Consider the following 26,477-nt stretch of genomic DNA (forward strand, 5'->3'; position numbering starts at 1 on the left):
ATGGCGTGAACCCAGGAGCGGACGTTGCAGTGAGCCAAGATCGTGCCACTGCGCTCCAGCCTGGGAGACAGAGCGAGACTCCATCTCAAAAAAAAAAAAAAAAAAAAAAAAAAGTAGTTCTAATATTGAATCTTGATGATGAGATTGTGAAAGAAACACAACTTTTTATAAAGGCAAGATTCCCTATGACAAATATTTATGGTGGTCAGGAACAGAAAACAGAATAGAGACAGATGACTTCCTTCCCGCCCCACACAATTTTTAAGTCATAAATTATGAATTATGTTCAAACATATAAGGCAGAGAGGAAATTAATTTAGGAGATGAGATTTATTTTATAATTCAGAGAGCTGTTTTACTTTAATTTGGGGGCCAAATTACATTTTGATGTTCAGCTTACCAAACATCTTTCTTTCTCTGAAATGAATTACAATTTCCCATTATTTCTCTGAGGGGTCCTAAGATTTTTATGCCAAAATTCAGAGAGTAAATTAGCAACACAGTCTGGATCTTTTGGAAAAATACCGTTCAGCAGAGCTTTCCACAATGAGGGAAATGTTCTCCATGCGTGCGGTGTACTAAGGTAGTCCCCTGGCCACATGTGGCTTTTGATGACTAGAAACATGGCTCGTTGAACATAGGAACTTAATTTTAATTTAATTTAAATTTTTAAAATTAAAATTTAAATAGCCCTACATGGCTAGTGGTTATAGTGCTGGACAGTATCATCCAGATGACCAGAGGCTGGAGAATGACCTTCCTCTCAGCCAATTAGACCATGCAGTGGTGGACTGACCTTTGTATGTTGCACACTGCCCCTGTGAAACCTCCATGCAGCCTTTGACAGCTTAGCCTCAGAAGGGCTTGGGGCAAAGCTCATGGGAGCTTGTTTGAGCAAATATACACATTAATAGGATCACAAACGTCGGAAACAGCAAAGGCCAGCCCTGCAGACCCCTCTCCCCATTCATGTGTTTTCCCTGCAGCGGGACATATTCTCTAGTGCTTTGTCAGGACCAGCTTCAAATCGATTCAAATGGCTTGACTTTCCACAGTTTTCCATGTTATGAAGGCAAGTAAAAAAAAAATAGTTCAATGAGAGCACTTAGAAAAAGACAACCTGTAAAAATACTGAGATAGAAACAGGAGGTGTTCTGTTATAAGGAACTCTGCATAGAGAGATATGAAAGAAAAACAAACCCCACATGTATTTCTGATTATAAAGAGTTTGAAATTTTAAAAAATGTGCGTTGGCATTACATAAAATTCTTCCTTGCTTATCACATATGCAAGACTACAAAGGTTGGTTCCTAAAACAATCAATTATTTCTTAACTTCTTTCCATGGTTCCATTTAGTTTACTACAGGACATCTTCTGATTGTCTCTTTTGCCTGTTTATTGTTTGTTAGTGCATTTCCTTATCTGCATGTAGCTTTAGAAAGTCAAGAACTTAAGACACATTCAAATTTAATGACACATCTTGAGAGAGGAAAGAACGGGGATTCTGATGCAATATGCCTTGCTCATGAAGATGTTGCTAACTTCCCAACTTAAGTAACTTCCCGTCAATAGCATTTCAGTAGCAAAGATTGTTTTCCAGATAAACACATACCTGGAGGAGCAGATCAGAAGTGGGTCTGACTCGCTGTTGGAATAGGATGCTTAGTGTTCGATTCTGCTGTTCCAAATCAAACACTCTTGTTTTCAACTTCACACATTCCTCTCTTAGATCCTACAACAAACACATCGAAGGAGAAAAAGTCCATAACTGAAAGATGTCTTTGCATATTATAACCATGTTTTATATATCTTAGATCATTAGTAAAAAACAGTATTTTTATTCTTCAAAGCCCCCAGAAGTAAATCACATACAACGTTTTCTTCCACAGACCACTGTCTGATAGAATTACTATGTGCAAAGACCAGTTTTTTTAAAACAAAGCACCTTGAAATCAGAAATGCATTAATCTAGCATGCTATTTTTGAAGACAGTAAATCTTAGCGATATAAAGTCAATTTAAGTTTCCACCTATATATTTTGCCTTTTCATTGTCTTTACAAAAGTAATCATAGATCACAAACCACAAGGACAACAACGTTTCTGCAGTGAATAGAGATTTGATGAGCTAAAGAAACTATCATTTCTGATGGAGTTTTTTGTTGTCATTTGTGAAAACAAGTTGAAATTCTCGGCACTGGGGCTAATAGAGTCAGTGATGCATTTAGCGGAAGAGAAATAACATGGAAGAGAAGGCTTTTAAAAGGCCACTTGCAACTTGCCCATCCTCTGAACTCGTGGATTTCCATATCTTCTGGGGCTTTCTGGTCTCAGTGCTGGGGAAGAAGCACACTACTTAGCCCATTCTGGCATCTGTTTGGAGCAGCTCTTTTGAATAGTTCAAACACCACAGAGACCTTTTTCCAGCTCATGGAGGAAGTTGATGTACAAGAACTGCCTTCCAAACTGACTGCCATAAAGGAAATTCTGGTACTTAAATATCTATGCCCTTTTTGATGGAATTCAAGGCAGACTCAGTAGAATAAAACCCAAATTCAACGCTCTTCAAAAGCTGACCCTTTTCTGCATTTCAAATTATCTTTCGCTACTTCCTGATGTTAAAAAAAAAAAAAAAAAAAGTCTTCTGTTCTCACCAAGCAGGTTGGAACAAAGGTCTGGCATGTTGTTCTCTAAAGCTCTATGCATTCCTTCTACCTTCTTCTCTTTTCCTTCCACTACCACTTTTCCTTCTTATCCACCTTCTTCTTTCGGTCCATATTTGGCTCTTTGATTGAAGCCCAGTTCAAACTTTGTCACCTTTCTGACCTTTTACCTGGCATCCCTCAATACCTGCTCCATTTTCTGAACTCCCATCAGCCCTCAATGCCTCCTTTGTGACAGTTATCATATATTACTCAGTATTCATTTTATCATTTGTGCTCTAGACTTGTCAATTACACGACACATTTTTCACCAGGCAAGCACAAGAAGATACTGAAATAACCACACCAGCATATTGCTCTTATATTGTTTTCATTCCATCACCTAGCGCAATGCCACATATAGTAGGAGCTTAATAAGTGCTTGCAATTATTTTGCCAAATGGGATGATGACTGCAGATTCTATTCTCTAGTGATTGGTGTGATACAGAGCATTTCTCAACACTTCTATTTCAAAGATTTATGTATTCTGATGTGGGCAGCTAGCTATTGGACTTAAGGCTCTGTAAGCAAGGGAGAGCCCAGGTCACAGTTCTGATGTCTAGGGCCTAAATAGGAGTCACAGAGGTACCTGGGCCTGCCATAACCTTGTATTAATCTAATGGTGAAGTTAGATCTCGCTAGTAAAGCCTCCTCTGAGGCTTCATGAGCATGCATCATCTTATACAGCAGTATTAATCCTATTTAAAGGGGACAAAGAAACAGGCCAAGGTATAGCCCACTGCAGTTTCACCTCTCCTTGCCTTTTTTAGTTAAATGGGTAAAGCTTATGTATAGGGTGTTTTCAACTGATCAGTGCCCACAAATGGAGAGCAGAGAACAGAAATGACACGTTCAGAATGACATGCAAGAGTGCAAGATCCAGCAGGGCAGGATCAGGAGTGCATATTTCATACTCCTGAGAACACATGCCATTTGGCAGAGGCCACTGTGGGGACCCACTCACCGCTCAAATTAAAAGGTGAAACTTCAGCCTGGCCAGCATGGCAAATCTCCATCTTTACTAAAAATACAAAAATTAGCCAAGTGTGCACACCTGTAGTCCCAGCTACTCAGGAGGCTGATGCATAAGAATCACTTGAACCCGGGAGGCAAAGATTGCAGTGAGCCGAGATTACCCAGCTGAATGCTTGGGCAACAAAGTCTCAAAAAAACCATCTCGAAAAAAAAAAAATGATGAAACTTGCTTTATTTTTATTTATTTTATTTTGAGACAGAGTTTCACTCTTGTTGTACAGGCTGGAGGGCAGTGCTGCAGTCTTAGCCCACTGCAACCTCTGCCTCCTGGATTTGGGCGATTCTTCTGCCTCAGCCTCCTGAGTAGGTGGGACTACAGGCGTGTGCCACTACACCCAGCTAATTTTTGTATTTTTAGTAGAGACAGGGTTTCACCACGTTGGCCAGGCTGGTCTCAAACTCCTGACCTTGTGATCTGCCCACCTTGGCCTCCCAAAGTGCTGGGATTACAGGCATGAGCCAGCACGACTGGCGAAACTTGCTTTCTTTATTTAGAATTCAACCTCTGTCTGTGTCTCACGATTTTTGTTCTTAGCATGTATGTAACACTCTCTGCTCCCAAACACTAATTGTTTTTAGTACCACTAATTAAGTAATTAATAAAACTTGACTGTGAGGCAGATAAATAGTAATAGTACCTATTGGATGGGAAAACACAATCATCCTCATTTGCAATGTAGAGATATGGAAACGGAAGCATACAGTGTGGATATGCAAGTAAAAGGGGACCTGAAGGCAATAGCAGCCACGATTTTTAGCAGCAAAACTGAGAAGACCTTGAAAGACTTCTTCAGATGGGTAAAAATGAAATAAAAAGAAAGAATGAAAGAAAAAAAATCAATGTACTTTATAGAGAGTCATTATACAACTGCCCAAATTTCAAAGGCCATTACTATCACTTAAGGTACAGCAAAAGTTCGTTAGTGGGAACACAATGGATGGACCCTGGGAACTCTCTGTTCATCACTGTTGGCACATCCAGCTCAGCACACAGCAGCGGGGAGGACAGAGTCTTTAGGGACGTGACACTGACCTGATGGCCATCGACAAACAGAAATGAGCTGGTCTGAAAATCTGGAGACAGAAGAGAATCGCTTGCATTGTTTTTAATATTCTTATTTTCTTCAGACAAGCTGTGGATCACCAGTAACTGATGCCAGACAGTTGCCTTCCCAATAAACTATAAACAAATACACTCGTGTGCCCATGTACACATGCATACACACAACCAGAATGGTTATACATAGAGAAACAACTGTTTTGCTGACCACTATTGTAGTACCTGGGTGGAGGGGGCAGCTGGCTGTCTTAGCTTCCTCTGTGCTCCCAACAGGAACACCTTGACATAAAGGAATGCATGATTGCATGACACATTTAGGCTGCATGCAAGAGCCGCAACTCTGACCCTGTCAGTTCAGAGGCAAGACCTAGAACAGCCTCCCCAAGGAAGGCTTTAGAAACAAAAGAACTCTCCTCTGGGTAGGTGCCATGGTCTGGGATCACGGCTCAAGGGAGAGGCTGTACCATGTATCCTCTCTCACAACCCTTCTTTTTTTTCTATGACTTCCTGGCAGGTATCAGGTCTCAAGAAAAGAAAGAACCTCACTGAAAATATAAGGTTGTATCTTCAGATAAGAAAAAGGGGACACAACATAAATATTTATCATGGAGGAATAATGCCAAAGATTTGACTACATTTCACATCATGAAAAAAAAAAGTACAGTGGTGTTTGGGTTCAAGAAAATACTGAGACCCATTTTCCTTGCACTCTTCATGTTACTATCAATTGGAAACAGAGACTTAAAAGGTTACAGCTGAGCAATGTGATACACTGGTCTAACGGGCATCTCTGCATCTTAATGATCCCAAACCATAATTTCCCTGGAGGATCCACACCCTGTAATCCTGATAAATTCCCCCTGTGCTTGGGCTAAAGATGATTCTGGACTCACTGCTATACAGTACCTATAGGAGTACAGTTACTTCACGTACTGAAAAGTAAAATCCTTATCAGCTCTAGGCCAAAGTACATTTTTTAAAATGCTGATTGTCTAGAAGCAGGACATATACTAACATGATCACCGGAATGTCATTGAAAACTATTTAAATCTGATTTTATCATGTGAAAATGACATGACAGTGGTATACCTATTTCAGAGGCAGTGTCTATCATGGGAATACACAGAATTGGGGCTTAGTGGACCTGGGCTCTAGTCCTCATTGTCCACAGGACCTTGAAGAAGTGATTGCTTCTGAGTAGGTCTCAGTTTCCTCATCTGTACACCAAGGCACTGCACAAAACTGGGCTTTTGTTCAAAAGACTGTATCTCTCACTAGCTTCATGGGATGGCTTTTCGAGTGCCACTTTGTTCCCTCCCTGAAGCCTAATGGCCACCAAAACCACCAGCCTCTTTTGTCACACCCCTTCTTGGTGGCTTTCAATGATATATCCCTCTCTGCCCCAAATGCTAAGGCTTTTGTAAAATGAAAAGCCACTTCTGGAAAAGGCTGGTTATATCTCAGACAGACCCAGGGCTTCAACATCGAATGCCTAAAAGGCAAGACAGGTGACATAAAAGTCTGACTGAACTGGGATACAGTACAAGAAGTAGTGAGTCCTGTGGCAAAATACATACTGCAAGTCTCCACCCTAAAAGCCTTCAGATTAAACCACTTTTAATAACAGCAATGGCTAAACAGTTCATATAACTACAGCCAGTAGAGCCCATTACCAAAGCTCGTTGATGATCTCAGGATTAAATACTCACCAAGGCTCCTAGAAATTGGGGAATTGGGGAGTTAAAAATAAGATTGATTTTGAGAAAGCCTGACCCCAAATATACAGAGTTGGTTTCACTCCACAGATATCAAACTCTAAATGCTCTTCCTGCTACAGAAGATCAGCAATACTTCCAGAAGTTTTAAGAAGTCCCGTGGCTACCCTGAATTTTATTTTATTCCCTGCGATCATAACTAACGGTTGGATTTCAACCCATCTGTTGATTTTCATGGCATCTCTCTCTGTCCTACTGAACTACGGTGGAGAAAAACAAGTGACTGAATGGGATTGTGGAGGAAGAATGAGGGAGTGGGTCAGAGCGTGGGGTTTACAGTGCAACAGCCATAATTAAAGCAGGGGCTTTGCCACTGCCCAGCAGTTGAAACTATGAGCAAACTATTTTTTTTAGTTCTAACTCACTGGGCTGCCTTGAGATCAAAACGACTTGGTGCATTTAAAGTGCTGCACGTTTTTGGTTTTCTGTTCTTGCGATAGTTTGCTGAGAATGATGGTTTCCAGCTGCATCCATGTCCCTACAAAGGACACGAACTCATCCTTTTTTATGGCTGCATAGTATTCCATAGTGTGTATGTGCCACATTTTCTTAATCCAGTCTGTCACTGATGGACATTTGGGTTGATTCCAAGTCTTTGCTATTGTGAATAGTGCCACAATAAACATACGTGTGCATGTGTCTTTATAGCAGCATGACTTATAATCCTTTGGGAATATACCCAGTAGTGGGATTGCTGGGTCAAATGGTATTTCTAGTTCTAGATCCTTGAGGAATCGCCACACTGTTTTCCACAATGGTTGAACTAGGGGGAGGGATAGCATTAGAAGATATACCTAATGTAAATGACGAGTTAATGGGTGCAGCACACCAACATCACACATGTATACATATGTAACAAACCTGCATGTTGTGCACATGTACCCTAGAACTTGAAGTATAAAAATAAAAGTGCTGCATGTGGGGTGTGAAGGCTTGTAAATGCCTGCTAAATATAAGCAGCCACCTGATACCACACAGACCACTGCTGGAGAAGTGGACGCAGATGGTTCAATTGCACCTTTACAAGGGAAATAGGCAGGAATTTGGAGTTTTCTCAGCTACAAGCTATAAAATTGTTTTCTGGGTCTGCCTGAATGGCTGGATTCTACCATACCCAGCTTTATTCCACGTCAGTGAAGAAAACACAGCATCGAAATATCTGGTTCCTCCAAAGAACATGCAGATAAGCCTGAGACTGTTGATATGAATGAAAATAATTGCAGAGAAAATGCCTTTTTTCTGTGTTTTGCTTAGTGGCAAAAACAAAACAAACAAACAAAAAACAAACTCCAAACATGAAGAACCTAGGCGAGTTACATTTTCTCCAAGTGTAATTGACTTAATGAAGATAAAATACATTTCAGACAACAATAGTTTAACCTGAATTATTGATTACACTCACACTTGTAGACTTGGACCCATGATTTGGAGGCATCAAAGGAAGAAAGTTCGGTTTAATATGATCACTTTTGTATTATTGTTCTAAAGGGGTACAGTCCATTCGCTTAAGGGAATCTGCAGGTTTTTGAGATAAACTGAATTACTTGACTAGGTACACTGAACAGAAACTGATAAGTTAATGGAAATAATTTTTTTTTCTATCAGTATCAATAGACTCTGTTACTTCAGGATGCTTGTCTGAGCCAATTCATGATATGCCATGAAAAATGTATTTCTGGCTGCCCAGTGAAGAGCTGAAGCCACAGCAGATTTGCGTTTGTGTCATAACTAATGACACATTCTAAAACTGCAGAGTAATGCCTATTATTTCACCTCGAGGATCTTCTGGTGACTTGGATAAATCACTCAAGATTTTTTTCTGTTTCATCTTTGCGACCTACATTCCTTTTTGGAATTAGTTTTCTCATCTGCATTTGGAGTGCATTGTATATTTTATATTGTGCTCTTAATGAAAAAGAAATTTTAGTCTTTTTGTAGCAATTTTACAGTTCCCATAAAAACTGGAGGCACACATTTCTGCAGAACATGATTCTTTTGGAATCTCCAAAAGCCCCCAGCATCTCTTTCTGCCTCATAGTGTCCCTGAGGTATGTTATCTCACAGTAGCACATCTTTCTGTGTCTCACTGCTTAACTGTATCAAGGTAGATTTATCTGTTTACTACTTATTACTTGAATTTGTGTAGCTTTTTTTTTTTTTGTAGCTGACCTGAAGGGCCCCTTTTTCTTTTTATCGTACCAGACGGCTTCCTTGTCTCTTTCCTGAGGCACCATTAACAAAAGCAGGCATGAGAAGTCTTTCAACAGTTGTACACAGAGCTGCAATAGTACTCCCTCATTCCTTAGGTTTGTAACTAAGTCATCATAGAGTTTCAAGCAGGAGACAAACAATGGAGAAATTAAAGCCTTAGAAAAAGAAAAAGCATTCAAAAATGTTGCAGCAGCAATTACAATTTGTCCTCCAATATCTATTTCTCACCTTCTTCCAAAGTAATTTCAGCCGGGCACACACCCAGAACAAAGACTTCTTTGCTGGGTTTGTTAGGTGTGGCTGTGTGAGTAAGGTCTGTTCAAGGAGATGTATGTAAGTAATGTATGAAAGCTTTTGGAAGTGTCCTTTAAAAGAGAGCTGCTGTATGCCCTTTATCTTCTTCATATTCCTCAGCTTTTTTTTCCCTTCCTGATGGCTAGAATGTGTGGATGTGATGACTGGAGCTAGCATAGTCCTTTTGGACCATCAAGTGACCTTGAAAATGGGGCCACATTCCATGAAATACAGAGATGGAAGCTAGGGACCCCGTGGACTTTATGGAGCAGAGCTACCATCCCAGTTCTGCCTACCTGTCGGTTTATATGTGAGAAAGAACTAACATTTTAGCTTATTTAAGCCACCTCATTATGGATCTCTGTTGCTCACAATGCAGCCTAATTTTAACTCTACATAAGTGGTACTCAAATATCTTTATTTAGGCATATTAGTGTAAAACTGGAAGCAGTTAAAATTATTTTTAGAAGGAACCATGACATTTTGACAGAAATAGTAGGCAAGAAAGTCTAGCAAAAGTATCACAATGCCTGTATCATATAAATTTTAAAGAATATTTAAATATCCCCATGAGAAGCAGTCAACCTCTAATACAATTATTTTCAATTAAAAAAATCAAAATGGCATAAATTATTTTGCTGCCAATTGTCACATCATCCTGAATATGCTGCAGGATCTAAAAGTTTCTTTGGGAGAAGTCTCTATTTCACAGACAGAAATCAAAGTAGACAAAATCTGAGGGAACTAAAATTTAGCTTCTCAGAAGCATCACGGCCAGAGATGGAAAACATTCTATAAAATTCACTGAAACAGCCAAATTTGGGCAAAATTGACCTGCATTTACTGTCTGTGCCTAGATAATGTGATCTGATATTGTCTGAAGGAAGAATGGCAAGGCAGCAAACACATAGGTATGGAAATTTCAGGTACAGTGGTTACCATTATTTTATATGTACCACAAACTACTGCAGTAACTGTTCTACCTGTTTCTTTTGGTAGGGTCACCACAGCAGTCCCAGGAGGTGGGAACTGTTTTTCCCACATTACAGAAGAGGAACTAGGGCTCAGGGAAATTAAATGACTTTCCTAACTTCAAAGATCTCTTGCTGAATTTTAGACTTGCGTTAATGCTGTCCAAAAGAAGATACTCATTTTACAGGAATTGGGAGAATTCACCAACTTACTGAAAGTTTGTATTTACTAAACAAAAATGATGGGTTTGCTACTCATCTGGGTACATGAAAATCATCTTCAAAAGACTTTCTATTATTTTACCGAGAGTTTGGATTTTTTATACAAATTCTACTGGTCACTCATGATACTTGGTATGCTATCTAAAACACACACGATTTTCACTAAGCGAATAAATACAAAAGTACTGCATCTATCAATCACAATTTCCTAGCTTAACAACGTGAGTTCCAATATAGTCACATAAGTGCCTTGAAAAGAACAAAGCCAGAAAGTGACCTACCTTTTGAGTAAGCAGAGCTTGAACAACTTGGTTGGCTACCTTTAAAAAATAAAGAAAAACTTGTCATTTATAATAATGAGACTTTATAGGCACTGACTCTAATTTACCAATACATTTCTCGCAGCTTATTGTAGCTAATTAGCTCCTCATTTGCCTCTTTCCTCTACATCCAGAGATCTGATTCTTTTCATAATAAGCCTATCCTTCTAGGTAATATTTTGCTTTCTCCAAAGGTGACCTTGCTGCTAATTAAGATGGTTACACTTAAAAGATCATTCATACCTTGACTTTCACATTTCCATATTTGGAAAAATGATATCCTTTCATATACTCCAAGAAGGCTAAAAAATGATATAGTGCAAAACACAGTCCTAATTATCTGCACACAGTTTCTACACTTCACTGATTTACAATGTCCCTTGCCTCTCCTTCCTATTCCTTTGCTGTCTATTTCACTGTTTCATATTACTTGCAATAGAGATAGGTTGAATGGTCAACAATAGGGACAACTCGTTGTTTCCTCTATGTCCTGCTTTCATCTTCAATGTTTTCGTTTATGTCACCTTCTTGTTGTTGCTACCTGTAGTAAAATCTGGTAGTTGTTTACTGCAACATCCATTTTTTTCCTTTTCCCTGAGTAACAAACCCAATCCTTTGGGGCTGGGCACATTCAACTGCATTTCCCAGCTACTCCTGTAGTGAAATGTTGCCACGTGACAAAATTCTGGCCAATAAGACGTAAGCAGACTATTCTCTTGGGCTTACAGGAAGTCTCAAAGAAGAAGGGGGCTTACCCTTCATCATCTTCCTGACTAGGAATGGAAGTACAGCAATGGCTGGAACTTCAGCAGTTACCCTGACAACAACAGTCACATATTAAGGATATTTGGACAGAGAAAATGACAAGCTTCATCCTGAGGATGTTACGGAGCTGTACTGTCTATTGAACATCGATGTGAGGGAAATAAGGTAGTCACTGTTATTTTGAGTTTCTTCCAGTAAACAACCAAACATAATTCTTAGTAATATTTTCAGAGACCTCATTTTCTTCAAGTATCAGGCAGCTTGGGACAGCAGAAGAACCTAAATCCCTCCTCAGATCAATGCAGTGAATCTTGATTAATCAAAGCCAATCTTAGCAATTCCAGTGACTGGTTCAGGAGCGGGCATATAACACAATTCCAGCTAAGGACCACAGGTAAAACCAGTAACATGTTCCTGGTGTTTCAAGTATCTGGCATTTTCTCCATGTAACCATTCATTATTACTGTATGTATTTGTGCTAAGATTTCTTTTTCATCTGCATATTTCAAAACACTTTGCATAGAATCACCTACTAAACTTCACTATTACCTTGAAGCTATGTAGCTACATGGTTACCATTGATAAAATTAAGGTGGACAGGTGAAGTGGGTGGTACGTTTCAGCTAATACATAAACTGTAAACATTTAATGTGATAACTGAAATTGACAGCATGAAAGACTAAATCCAAATACTTAAATATCCTAGATATAAGGCACTCTGGTTCATTCGTTTCTTCCTTCACTTATCCAATATAAATTTTCTGAGTATCTACTTGCAAAGCTAGCTGATTGGGCCATGGTCCTTGACTTCAAAGACTCATACCTGGCAGCGAGTTGGCAAAAACACAATTATAACACAGTGTGACAAACATCTAATCATCATAGTAATTCTTACATTCAACTGGAGACTAAGGGACATTTTTGTGTTATTTCTCTCTTGGTAACACATTTATTTTTGGTGATGCTCAACTATTTGTGCTTCTTTCTCTATCTAGTATAGGGGAACAGATTATGGTAAGAACGTTTCCATGGAGCTTAATTGTTTTTTGACTCAATAATGACAAATAGAACATCCTTCATGACAGCTGGCTACCCGTAAGCCTCATCAAAAATTAAAACACAGGCTGTCGTCAACTTTTGGTTAGAAAGCAATCACACCACTAGCAGGAAATGACTAAAATCAGATTATCTATAATTGATTCGTTAAATTATATGCACAAGAAGGATTTTTTTCCCATCAGAAAAAATCTTTTCAAAGTTACATTGCAGACATTAAGTAAAAAGAAAGGCTCTTCATTGAAATCATGATTTTAAAGAAAACGTATTCTTAGGTATTTTTGATTTTTTTTGAGTGAAGCACAACTTACAGAACTACCATAGACCAAAGTAAACTATACTTTCATTAACTGAGGCCCCATGTTCCTTTATCACTTTATTTGAATGTGACCACAACAGTGATAAATGTTATCCAACCCAAGCAAATTGACCAACAGCATAATAGTAAACGTCAGTTTTCCAGCATTCATTCCAATTCATAAGTAACTGAGAATTCAAAGTCAAACTACATATCATCTATTTTATTGTTGGCAAATAAAACAAAACAAAACAAAACAGAAGAATTGAACTATTCATGCAGGTTGAATCAGGAACAAGGTACCAAAGTTAATTCATGCCATAAATAATTTACTTCTTTTGGATCTCAAACTTTGGATTTGATTTACATTCTCATAAAACTGCCCAATATCAATATTTTCTTTTCTTTCTCCCAACTGATCTCTCACTGAAACCATTCTGGTAACAGTGGTCACATAAAATAGCTCTATCCATGATTTATCAGGAGACACGGACTAATATCCTAACTCCAACAGCCCACAGGAGGAAATACGTTATATCTCGCAACCCAAGCAGTTGCCCTATAGGCTTAGAGACTCTATATCTAACACAGTTTCTTCTGGCATGTACTTGAGAAAATTGTTTGCTCCACTTGAAAACTGAACAAAGATACATGAATGCCTTATTTCTTTACCTACTGACATGAGGTTATGTTACCCAGAAGGACTCGCCGGTTCTTCGAAAAAGAGCAGGCAGATGATACAGATGCTTTCCTCCATACTGTCTATAATGACAGTGTCTGAGGTTTTGTTATTGCTTTTAACAGCTAACTTCCCTGATGCATAAATAGGACGGTTGCTTGGAGCTTGTGCCTGCAACCTCTAGTAGGTTGAAAAGATAATGCCTGGAATGTGCCCCTGCTCTCAACCTAGCATTATGCCCTAAGCATTTGGGTTGCAAATAATCACACACCTATAGATAGGCCCAGCTAGTGAGAACAAATCACTTCCAATGTCATCTGCCAGCTTTCCTCTCCAGAGAAAGGGCAGCAGCTGGGTTAGGCTGCAAGGGACTTGAAGCACACTGGAAAAGCAAAGCTGGCAGTCCTTAAGCCACTAGCTTGTAGTACAGCCTCCCTTAGGCTGTACGTGGAGGCCGCTCCCCTTTGCTCCTAGGAGATGGAGCAGGGCTGCAGGTGAGACAGGAATGACAAGGAGAGCGCCTGAGTACATCTCGTGTTTCCTTCTCAGTAAGAATTCTCTCAGACAATCTGGCTCCTCTAACACATGGCTGATCTTCTACTCACATAAAACTCTGCTCTTCTTCCCTGAAAAACTTCCAGAGCTCGTGATTCCTCCATGCACTCTCCCGGAAGTGCGCGCACAGAGGGAGGAAAAGCTGGGGCTGTGAGGTTGTCTATTATTTTATTGCAAAACAGTCCTTGAAGCTGAGTAAGAAGGCACACCAAGAAGTTTATTCACAGACAGAATTCTCAGCCAAGGGCTGGGGTGGAGGGTGGAGAAGCTTCAGGTTTGTGGGTGTGGGGAGTGAGGATCTCCAATGGCTCTATGCTTTGACAGTCCTCTCCTGGCTAGTGGGCTTGCTTTCATACCTTCATGAGCTATTTCACCATGCAAAGCCACTGTCGTGTCAACAAAGTAACTGAAAAATCTAATCAGGAAAAGCACGTGTTTTTGAAAATGTGCTTTGGAGAGGTGTTCTATGCTTCTGAGCTTGGTTGATTGCACTGAGGCAGCTAGGAGAAAGCATGGAGAACATGGACTTGGGCTAAAACAGTGCCTATGTTAACTTCACACACTGACACGCACAGGGGATGGGAGAGAAACCTGACTTTTCTCATCCATAAAATAGGGGAGCTGCCTACCTCTAAAGTTGTGAAAAAGGCATGAGATGATAGACATAATCAGTGAAACCATCTAGGGCAGGACTTGATATAAAGCAGTCACCCCTAAATGTGAATCAGGCCAGTCGAACTTTGGAAAATATAATCCATGTTCAGGTAAGCAGTTAAGAAAAAATGCTTTAAGAATAAGGGATTTTACTTGTAAGGGCATGATGGGTATGTATATGTGTGTGTGTTTGTGTGTGTGTCCACATAATATACATGTATAAATGTAAGTCAATAAGCATCTGTATTATTTTTTATTTTGTAAAACAATCCTGTAAGATACAAACAAGAAAGAAGCTCAAAGAGGTAAATACACAGCCCCATACAACATTGGAAAAGGGTGAACAGTGAACCCTAGTCTTCCTAATCCAAAGCCCATGAAGTTCTCTTCTTCTAATTCAAATCAGAGTATTTGAAGTGGGTCTACTATTTTTTTCAGCTGATTAATCTTTGGATGATCATTTGGGTTAGTGCATAATAAATGAGTGCTCATCTCTGAAGAGATAACTGAAGAAATTAGTCTAAATATGTATGTGGGATTTGGGGAAACACTAATTTGGAAATTAATTTCCTGCTGATACTCTCCATTCATTCATTTAGTCATTCAACAAATATGCATTAGGCACCTAGTGTGGGCCAGGAATCTGCCGGGTCCAGCAGAAATAATGAGAGAAGAAATGCAGGGACTGCCTCCAAGGTGATAGAATCTGGGGCAAACAAGGAGTAGATCATCTGTAATTTCCAAGAAATGAGTATTTTGAACATATGAAGGTGACAAGTAGGATCGTCTTCCATTTCTATCTATCAAGACCTTGTTTTTTTTTTTTTTTTTTTTGAGACAGAGTCTTGCTCTGTCACCCAGGCTACAGTGCAGTGGCACAATCTCAGCTTACTGCAACCTCTACCTCCTGAGTTCAAGCGATTCTCCTGCTTCAGTCTCCTAAGTAGCTGGGTCTACAGGCTCCCACCACCATGCCTGGCTAATGCTTTGTATTTTCAGTAGAGACAAGGTTTCACTGTGTTGGCTAGGCTGGTCTCGCACTCCTGATCTTGCGATCCACCTGCCTTGGCTTCCCAAAGTGCTGGGATTACAAGCGTGAGCCACCATGCCCAGCCAAAACCTTGATTTTAAAGATGACGTAGGGTCCAGCTGTGGGATATGCCTGAGAATGTCCTGGGAAAGATTCTACAATCCAGGCTAGGAAAGTAGCATGTGGTTCAGGGAGATAAGTGAGAAATAGTCTCAGCAACCTACTTCTACCCTTACTTAAAATTCTTTTTTTTTGTCTATTTCTGAACTACCTCCAAAGGTGTAGTTTTCAATGTCCTTGCGCTCTGAAGTGTAGAGGTTGGAAAATAACTCAACTCTACCATCGTCACTGACTGTAGGAGCCCAGTTCTGATTGGAGAGGAAACAGCAGTTTCTCCAACTTTTCCTGCAGAAGCCTCCTGGAATGTTTGTGAAAATTGCCAATTTCCTGTCCCTGCATACTGATTGGGAAGGTCTGAATGAGGTCTAAGGATATGCAATTTTAGCATCCACCACATATCTTTCTGATGCAAAGGGCTCCAAGGAACACACCTTGAGAAACACTGGGATATGGTTTATTTTATTTTATTTTATTTTATTGCTTGTAGCTTTATATCATCTCAGACTTTGTTGTGGAGTCAGAAGTAATTTAAAACTTCCACATGGGTCTGTGCTCTTCTATTACTGTATCTAAACTTGGTGGCGGGAGCTTTCATCCTTCTACTAAAAATTTCTGAAAATGCTTTCTAAAGCACAGCATTCAGATAATCTAATTGTAGTGGTTCTCAACCCCAGATGAATGTTATAATCTCCTGTGGTGCTTTAAAAAACCAGAAAGCCCAGGCTCCACCCAAGAGCAGAGTCAGATGGGAATCTCTGAGGTGTGACACAGCCAGCAGTATTTTTAAAGGTCCTCAGGTAAGTCCACCAAGCAGGTACGGAGGAGAAGCACTTGCTGTTCTGGATCTGAGACCTCACCTGCTGCAGCTCCTTCTGCTGAAAGACACCCTTTCCAATTCTGCCCTCGCCTCTGCTCGCCTACCTACTGCTCCTCCTGCCCTCTGGTGACTGCATTCTGTGTTTCCAAAGTCCACAGTGCAGCTCATTTGCTCTGTGACTTTCTCGTACCTCCCTACTCTGCGACTGTCCATCCCTTACACTTCTCCTTCCAGCCTGCGAGTGCCGTGAGCTCTCAGGACCTGGATGAGGCTGACAGCCAGTAAAGGTTTTCAGGATACAACCAAATCCATCCAAGTGCAACGCAGTGGTTTTGGTTGTTATTTTACTTCTTTACAAGGGAATAGTAGGTATGAAAGAAACTGTGGCCAAGGCAATACTGTGAATAAACAGCAAGTCATTGCCTGCCAGTAAGTGTCTGTCAAACGGCTAGACTAAGAAGCTTGATTGTAACATGCAAACCTCCGAACTCTAAGATTAATCCCTTGGTTTTTCGTTTGTACTGCAAGGCAGGGAGATGAGATAGGGAGCAGTAGCGGTGACGATGAAGTGTATGCATGCACACCTGTTTGTATACAGGGGTGTGCATATGCATTTGTGGGTGTGTGCACTTGTGAATGTGCATGCCTTAGCAAGCCAGGGTATATATACGTGTATCTAGGAATGTGAGTCTGTTACCTTCTGAATAAATGTGCTCTTTTATTGGAACACAGATTCTCAAGTGTTTTCCCCAAATCCTCAATATGTTCCTCATTTCCCAGAAAATAACAATCAGTGCAAAAAGGATTGAAGAACATTTTATTTATTTATTTGAGATGGGGTTTTACTCTGTCACCCAGGCTGGAATGCAGTGGCAGGATTATGGCTCACTGCAGCCTGGACCTCCTGGGCCCAAGCGATCGTACTACCTCAGCCTACCAAGTAGCTGTGTCTACAGGCACATGCCACTACACTCGCCTGGGTTTTATGATTTTATTTATTTTTTTATTTTGTAGAAACAGAGTCTCCTTGTGTTGCCCAAACTGAGGTCTTAAACTTCTGGGCTCAAGTAATCCTCCTGTCTCAGCCTCCCAAAGTCATAGGATTATAGGCATAAGCCACTGTGCCTGTCTGAAAAACATCTTAAGTTTACATTTTATCCACCTGTGTATGTCTGATGACACCCACTAGCAAGGAAAACACTTACATGAGGCCTTACCTTGTTAGTTTGTTTAATTTGTATAAAAAGCCTTGAAAAGAATTTCCAGTTGGCATTATTACTACATTCAACTACCCCGTTCAGAGTGTTCTCTTACAATGTGTGGAAATGGATTATCTACCCTCATGCAATTAGTCATAAAACAACCTGCACGTGTAATCAGGGGTCAGTATTCATGAATACAAAACATGTGTATTGCTTAGAGGCAGTTCTTTGCTGCAAATCACCTCTTTGGCAACAGTTAATTTTTGCAACTAAGAACAGAGGAAAAAAAGTCTGTCTAAAAAGTCTAAAAAGTCTGTCTTCAGTGGAAACTTTATATGAAATGATTTTGTGGATAACTTATATTTTTGTCCCACACATTCTGATGAAACCTACAGAATGCAGGCATGGGAAACACACAGAAAATAGACTATGAGTTTCCATAAAGAAATGTGAGTGCTTTGATTGACGGGGAGGGTTGACCTGTGGAAGAACTGGGACAAAGTTTCTGTGGTGTGAGTCACATAAATCTGACTTCTAAATGCAGATAAAATCTCGGCAGAAATTTCTGTGCAGGAGGTTAAAGTGAAACTTTGCTAATCAATATATATGACCCAAAGGTACTGTATGTTCCTTTTAATATCCTTGGATCTATTTGGTCTCTCTTGCCCTAAACTTTGACTGGACCATGAGCCTGGGGAGCAGTGAGGGCTGCTGAACTGGCCTCACTAGACTCTGAGCCATGTCAGAGTCAACTAACTTTAGTGTTTCTTTTAACTTTGGACATTGTCAAGATTATTCTGGTCTTTTAAGGTCCTGACAGGGCAGAAACTTGTAAATACCATTTTGCTTGAGTAACTAACGTATGTGGTTGGGAATATTAAACAATTAATATATCTAACATTAAACAGTTTTCTGGGAACATTTTGAGAGTTTTTCAACTATGTATAAGTAACCAATACAAAGTGGTATGATGATGACAGTGTCTCAAGCTGTCAAGTGCGTCAGCATCATGGGGAGAGCTTGTTGACACATAGATTGCTGAGCCCCACCCCAGAGTCTCTGATTCTGTAGGTGTGTTGTGGGGGTCCTGAGAATCTGCATTCCTAACGAGGCCCCAGGGGAGGCTGATGCTGCTGGTCCAGGGATCACACTTTAAAAACCACCGGTGCAAGGAGACGCCAAGCACTACTGGACCTCAAGAGGAGAGAGACTGCTTCCAGTTTGAAGGGAACAAGAGTTATATATGGCGTCACTGCTGGGAGTTGAGCATGTATTCCTTACAGATCCCCCCATTGACTCATGGGACAGTACGTGGGGGGAGAGGGGGATGGAGAGGGTAAGAAATATCAAAAGGAGTTAGAAGAGATTTCCCTCATGGATAGTAGGGAGAAAAAGACTGATGATATACTGGCAGTTCCCACTGGAAAGGTACTGGAACCAGACGGAATGCAGTTTTTCTTTTCTTTCTAAAATCTGCATCAGGTACATTGTAACAAATCTCAAACTGAATCACCCAGAACACAATAAAGTTTTAAGGTGCTGGGCAGATGACTAATGAAGTGATCTCATTTAAATAACAACTCCAATCACTGACAGGTCCTAGCTGAGAACTTGTCAGGGAGCAAATGGCCAATCATGGCAGGGAGAGACACAATGCATCTGTGATTGGTGTGGGCCCTGATGGTGTGAGGCGACAGCGGGGGAGGACGTGGGCTCTGCGCACCTGCCCATTTTCCCCTCACCTCCCAGAAACTCTCAAATGCCTGCCATCTTTGCCATCATCTCTTCATTATCATCACATAATATTTATCCAGTTTACTTATGCGTATAGCCCCGTCTTCTTCCATTCTGCTCCAATTTTCTTCCTCACTTCTCTTTCTCTTCTTGGCTTGTTCTGAACCTACTGATTTTTTTCCCTCTGGCTGCCAATTGTGAACATCATCCCCACCCACTCTATCAAGGATTTGCTTTTTCAGAAATGGTATCCAATTGGAGATGCAGCATGCCCCGACGTGGTTTTTCTCATTCATTGGAAGGGATCACACTTACTGGACAGAAAGAATTTATCATACAGTGAACTGTGGCCCAAGAATACAAAACAATAACCAAAAGGAATATACAGATGCCTGTATAAGGAATCAGGGAGGCAGGGAGGCAGACAGACACACACACACCCTTCCTTTTCAATGGCTACATATTTACTACATTTCTTTGGAGGAGAAAATGCTGATGTTTTGTGGAGACTGGTGGCACACACATGTATTGAGATCAGATTAAGGGAACCCTAACTAGTCCAGCCTTGGATCAGGAGTCTCTCCATCCCCCTTACCTCATCAAGACATCGCTCATATTGTTCCCTTTGATTTTCATTCTCCAAAGCCAATGCTGAATTCTCTGCCTGCAGTAAGATACAAAAATAACACAAATAAATCAATGCAATGTTGTATTATGTGACAACTTATTCCATACAGTTACTAAATATATCTCCTCGGGATCCAAAACAATCTCTTAGAAGTACTTTGACAAGTTCACGCCATACGATTATAAATATTGCAGGGATGACTTCTGTCTTACCGACTTGCTCACTAAAATACATGACAACTTCAAGAAATGCAGAACTTGATATTCCGAACAGGTAGAAAATCAAATCACGGCTTGATGTGACAGTGTTCCCTGAAAAGACTACAATGTTTATTTCATTCTATGAAAATGTAAATGGGAGAAATGCCTTAATCCACTTCATTAAGGCCTGTCACAGACTCACAGCCTAATATTTGTTTAGGCCACAGAAAGGAATCTGACATAAAGTCATGAAAGCATAATTCCAAATGCAAACTAAATACGTTATTTTCATTGTTAGTCAATGACTTATGAACATAAGATAATGAGAAATGTAAGACTTGAACTATACTTAAGCCTCCCCTTCCCTGCACTCTTGTAATAGTACTGCTTTCTTCCTCCTTAGAGCCACGTGGGTATGTGTTTGAATACGGTTACGAGGTTGACATGTGGAATAGTAAGGGGAAAGAAAAGCAATCAGCGGAAGCTTATTAGGTTTTAGAAGGAGCATGAAATGATGGTTTGAAGCTGCCTTCCACCTCAGGTGACCTGGTTCCACTGCAGCCACTGCAGGTTCCTGTCTCAACCTCCAACTGTGCCAGTGAGCCCTTCCTAGGGCTGTGACAATGACCACCCGCTCTGAGCCCCCAAGCAATCTTGGCTCTGCCTGCCCCTTCTCTAAAATCCTCCTTGATATTTGGAAGTAGGGTATAGTGATCGAAATCAGTATTTTCAGAATTACGATATGATTTTTAGGTGGTACACAGATCAACATTTTAACTTCATAGTTTTTTTCCCATCTGTTTTTCTAAACTTTTAATTTGGAAATAATTTCAAACTTATACCAATGGATGAATGGATTATGTACGTATACACAGTGAAATACTATTTGGCCATAAAAAAGAATGAAATAATGTCATTTGCAGCAATGTGGACGGAACTAGAAGTCACGTTAAGTGAAATAACCCATGCACACAAAGACAAATATTGCATGTTCTCACTCATATGTGGGAGCTAAAAATGTGGATGTCATAATGGTAGAGAATAAAATGATAGATACCAGAGGCTGTGATGGGGGTAGGTGGGAGAGGGGATGAAGAGAGGTTGGTCAATGGGTAAAGATATACAGTTAGACAAAATATATAGTTAAATAAAAGGTATAAGTTCAATTTTTTTTAACAGCAGGGTAGGGTGACTACAGTTAACAACAATGTATTGAATATTTCAAAGTAGCTAGAAGAGAGAGCACGAACTGTTACAAACACATAGAAATGATAGGCTGGGCGTGGTGGCTCACTTCTGTAATCCCAGCACTTTGGGAGGCAGAGGGCGGTGGATCACTAGAGGTCAGGAGTTCGAGACCAGCCTGGCCAACAGGGTGAAACCCCCGTCTCTACTAAAAATACAAAAATTAGCCGGGCATGGTGGTGCACACCTGTAATCCCAGCTACTTGCGAGGCTGAGGTGGGAGAATCACTTGAATCTAGAAGGTGGAGGATGCAGTGATTGGAGATTATGCCACTACACTTCAGCCTGGAAGAGAGAGTGAGTGAGACTCCATCTCAGAAAAAAAAAAAAAAAAAAGAGAGAGAGAGAGAGAAAAGATATGATAAATACTCAAGCTGATGGATGCCTCAAATACCCTGACACAATCACTATACATTCTATACTTGTAACAAAATATCACGTGTCCCATAAATACATAAAATATTATGTATCAAAAAACAAAAAGGATAGTATAAAGAATCCCACAAATCCTTTCCTAAGATTCACAAATTGTTAACATTTTGCCACATCTGCTATATTGATTCCTTCCCATTTCTTTTCTGCACCTAGAAAGTACCTTGTAGACATGATGCCTTTTATCCATTTATAAATATTTCCATGTGTATTTCCTCATCACAAAGTCATTGTCTTGTACAATCACAATAAAGTTGTTAATTTCAGGAAATATAGGAAATAGAAATTCATACAATACCATAATCTGATCTACAGTTCTTCCCATTTCACCAATTGTCCCAATAACATCCTTGATAGCAATTTTTTCCAATACACAATCCTATCTGTGATCACGCACTGCATTAGACTGTCATTGCCATTCATCAGGTACCCTATAATCCAGAATAGCTTGTCTTTTTTTTTTTTTTTTGGATGTAGTATTGCTCTTGTTGCCCAGCTGAGTGCAATGGCACAATCTTGGCTCACTGTGACCTACACCTCTCGGCTCAAGTGATTCTCCTGTCTCAGCCTCCCAAGTAGCTGGGATTACAGGTGACTGCCACCACACCTGACTAATTTTTGTACTTTTAGTAGAGATGGGGTTTCACCATGTTGGCCAGGCTGGTCTTGAACTCCTGATCGCAGGTGATCCACCCGCCTCGGCCCACCAAAGTGCTGGGATTACAGGCGTGAGCCACTGCACCCGGCCTGGAATAGTTTGTCTTCTTATGTTTTTTATTTTCTTCTTCCTTTGTTTTTCCCCTTATTTACTCTTCTTCCTTGCCTTTTTATTTTTATTTTTTCTCCTTTCTGAGTAGAGGCCAGTTATTTTTTTGAATATCCCTTAATTTGGGCTTCTCTGGAGTTTCCTCATACATATTTGGTGGAAACAGTGCACAGGTGATGCTGGGCCCTTCTCAGTGCATCATAACAGCCACGTGATGTCCATGGGACCTACTGCTGGTCATGTTAACTTTCATCACTTGGTTAAAGTAGTGCCTATCAAATTTCCCCACTATAAAGTTACTGATTTTCCTTTTGCAATTAATAAGTAATTTGTGGGGAGATATTTTAAGGCTCTGAAAATATCCTATTGCTCATCAAACTTTCACCTACCTATTTTAGCAACCATCAATGATTTTTAACCAAATCATTGATTACCTTGGTTGCATATGGTGACTTCTAACTCCATTTTTCCATCTACATTTATGAGTTGACATTCTTCCATAAGTAAGTGATTTTCCATGTATTAGTATGCAAACATCGATTCTGATAATTTTGATGTTCAAATCACTCCAGTTTTGGGAGGCAAGCCCCTTTAAGCTGGTGTCTGTATCCTTTTGACATGTACCCATTATTTCTTAAATACTTTCCTTTTTCAGCAAAAACAGATGTTCCAGGACCATCTTGCTTTTTCCTTGCCTCATCCCTGAAATCAGGCATTTCTCTAAGGAATTCTACTTCCTCTTACTTGGGGAATGATATTTGGGAACTAAGATCTGGGTGTTAGCCTGTATCAGTAGCTACTAAGGAGCCATTGCTTCTGGTCCCTTTCAGTGGAAGGATTTCTCCACACTCCTACATGCACAGGCTCAACACCCCCACCGCACCCCAAGCCCCACAGGATTCTTTAGTGTCTTCTCCTTTTCATATTAGAATGTTCCTTTTTGTACAGTTAGAACTCAGGCTCTCAGCATTATTTTAACTCCTTTGTTCAATCTTACCATGCGTACAAAATTGGTACACTATCCAAACCAGTGCTAGGAAAGGTTCAGATTTGTGTTTTTATTTAGGACAAAAGTATAAAGTAAAAACATTGTGTTCCAAAGTTATTAAGGTGGGTTTTCCCCTCCTTCCCTTTTAGTGTGGTTATATTACTCATTTGAAATTCAGTTCAGTTCATTTGTTTCTGATAGTATTCAAATTTAATTTCCCCTCTTCTTAATTACATTTTGTTTTTTAGAATACATAAAACATTAACAAGAATCCAAAAGTTAAAACTATATTAAAGGGTATATATTGAGTGGGTGTCCCTCCCTCTCCTGCCTCATTCCTGTCTACTTCTTGAAGATTTTTTAACAGTGTCATTATCCTTTTTTTGTCTTCCTTTGTTACTGTTAAAATCATGTCCTTTGGCCGGGTGTGGTGATTACAGGCTCACACCTATAATCTCAGCACTTTGGGAGGACAAGGTGGGAGGATCCCCTGAGCCCAGGAGTTTGAGACCAGACTAGGCAACATAGTAAGATATCTGTCTCTACTAAAACTAAAATAAAATAAAAATTAGCCAGGTGTGGTGGTACATGCATGGAGTCCCAGCTACTCAGGAGGGTGAGTTTCGAGGATTGCTTGAGCCCTGGGAGGTCAAGACTGCAGTGAGCTATGACTGTGCCACTGTACTACAGCCTGGGCAACAAAACCAGACCCTGACTCAAATACACACACACATGTACACACACCCACACAGAGACACCCACCATGTCCTTTGACTCCCTCCTATTACATATCCAACAATCACCTTTCTTTCTTTCTCTCCTTTTTTCCTGATATTTTATTAGTTGCACTCTTTCTACTTCGCCAGGGTGTGTCATTTTCACACAGGCTTCTTCCACCTTTGCCCCTACCCTTGGTTTGGCTTCCTTAATGGATAATGGCTGGTTGGTCTTATGTTCTTTTGCTTCTGTAGCAAAAGAAATTGCTTTGAAATTCCCTCTCTTCCTTTTCCCCGTCACAACCACATCTCCATACTGCACCTCCTCTTTCCCCTTTATCTCCTTCTCCCCTGGCAGGCTGCCTCTCTGAGACAGCCACCTGGGTCTGCTCACTTTCCAGCCCTGTCCAACAGCCCACTGGATCTGCCACATGTCCACCTGTGTGCAGTGCTGGCCTTGGGCTTTCTCATTTCCTTGGCGCCCTCTGCTTTCCATCTCCCTGGGCGCACACACTGGCAGCCGGAGTTACATGGGTATCTGGTATTTATTTTTCTACTTACAGTAATCTGAAATTCAACTGTTCTCTGTTATGGGTAATGCAGAAGGCATGGGTTATAGGTGGTTTTATTTGTGTTTCCTGGTGATATGAATGTTTTCATTGGCAGGCGCTTGACAAGTTTCAAATGTAGGTTAGTTGTTACTTTAATCAACAACGAATCTTAGGAGAAATGATCGAACCAGAATAGGGCACAAAAATTGAGGAAAACCCCCAGGAAAAGTCTGTTTGAGAGTGACTTGCCATTTTGATCAAGGTTAGATCATTTCAACTTAGTCACAGTTCAAATTCCAGAACTCCTCAAACACTGTTTCTTCTTCAGGTTACAGTTTTGATCCTTGGCTTTGACCTTGTTCCTTTGGGGCTGAATCCCTGTTTTAACAAACCTGTGAACGCCCCAGTCCCTCAGGTGGGATTCTGCCGCATTCTTTCAGGTCTCATAATGGACAGACATCTGCCACACAGCACAATCCTTCTGTGCTCAGGCTGATGGTCCATTTGCCCTTTTTAAGCACAGTTTTTGGTTATTCCCAGACTGTTTCTTCTCTTCATTCTTCACCAAACTAAACTGACTCTGCTATTTCTGTCAGGGATTGCTTTTGGCCAGTCCCATGGAAGCTTTTCCATCTCTGCAGCTGAGATGGAACCCCTCAGTTCCTCTTCCGGCCCAAAAGGAAGGGCAGGCTCAGGTTCCAGTTCCATTCTGTTGCAGTCTTACTAGGCAAGGTCATGTTGAGTAACTTTTAGCAAGTCACTTATCATTGCTGGGTTTGCAATTTCTTAGTTAATAAACAAAGAGATCCAACTTGCCAATCTACAAAGAAACTTCCAGTTCAAATATTTGTATACCGTGAATCACGGAGGAAAATGCTAGAATTCCAATTCTACAAAGTCATGATTTCTTTGGAGAAATTTACCTTTTGTGGGGTCTGCTGATTTTAGTAAGCCAACAGCACAAAGGATAATGGGAAGAGATAAAGGAGAGAACTGCAAATGCCACTTCACACTGTTTTCACTTTAAATGTCTTGGAAAAAATGTGTACAGAAATAAAGCTGAAAATGGGAATTTATATGGGATGTCTATATCCCGCTCCTACCCACAATATCACGTTGCAATAACACTGCAATCGATCCATTCAGATAATTACCGTCATTATGCCGTTTACATTACTTGCCTCACGTTTACTGCTCTGACAATCTATTACCGCCAAGTAAATTAAATACCTAAAGGGTGCTGGTGAAAGCACAATAGTCACATTTATCGTTACTGTGTTCAGTTAAAGAGACCAATTTAATTGATGTAATCCTATATATCCCATGGGACCAAAAAGATATCAACAATTATCCTGGTGAAGTTAAAATAATCTTGAACTGATGATTTTCTTTAATCCATTTGCATTTATTAGAGATTCAGGATTAACCTGCTACCAACTTAAGACAACAGA

The 26,477-nt window shown here is 40.3% G+C and overlaps 1 protein-coding gene across 1 annotated transcript in view; it reads right to left on the minus strand.

The window, feature by feature from the left end:
* Window positions 1-26,477, minus strand: part of NCKAP5 (NCK-associated protein 5) — an 846,875-nt gene that overhangs the window by 190,704 nt on the left and 629,694 nt on the right. Inside the window, exons 7-9 of the mRNA XM_011937715.1 lie at window positions 20,096-20,164; window positions 10,552-10,590; window positions 1,614-1,733 (exon numbers count right to left, since the gene is read on the minus strand). Of these exons, the coding sequence (XP_011793105.1) occupies window positions 1,614-1,733; window positions 10,552-10,590; window positions 20,096-20,164 (228 nt within the window). The remainder of the gene's footprint in view (window positions 1-1,613; window positions 1,734-10,551; window positions 10,591-20,095; window positions 20,165-26,477) is intronic.

This window comes from Colobus angolensis, unplaced genomic scaffold, assembly GCF_000951035.1.
Source record: "Colobus angolensis palliatus isolate OR3802 unplaced genomic scaffold, Cang.pa_1.0 Scaffold168, whole genome shotgun sequence".
NCBI lineage: Eukaryota > Metazoa > Chordata > Mammalia > Primates > Cercopithecidae > Colobus > Colobus angolensis.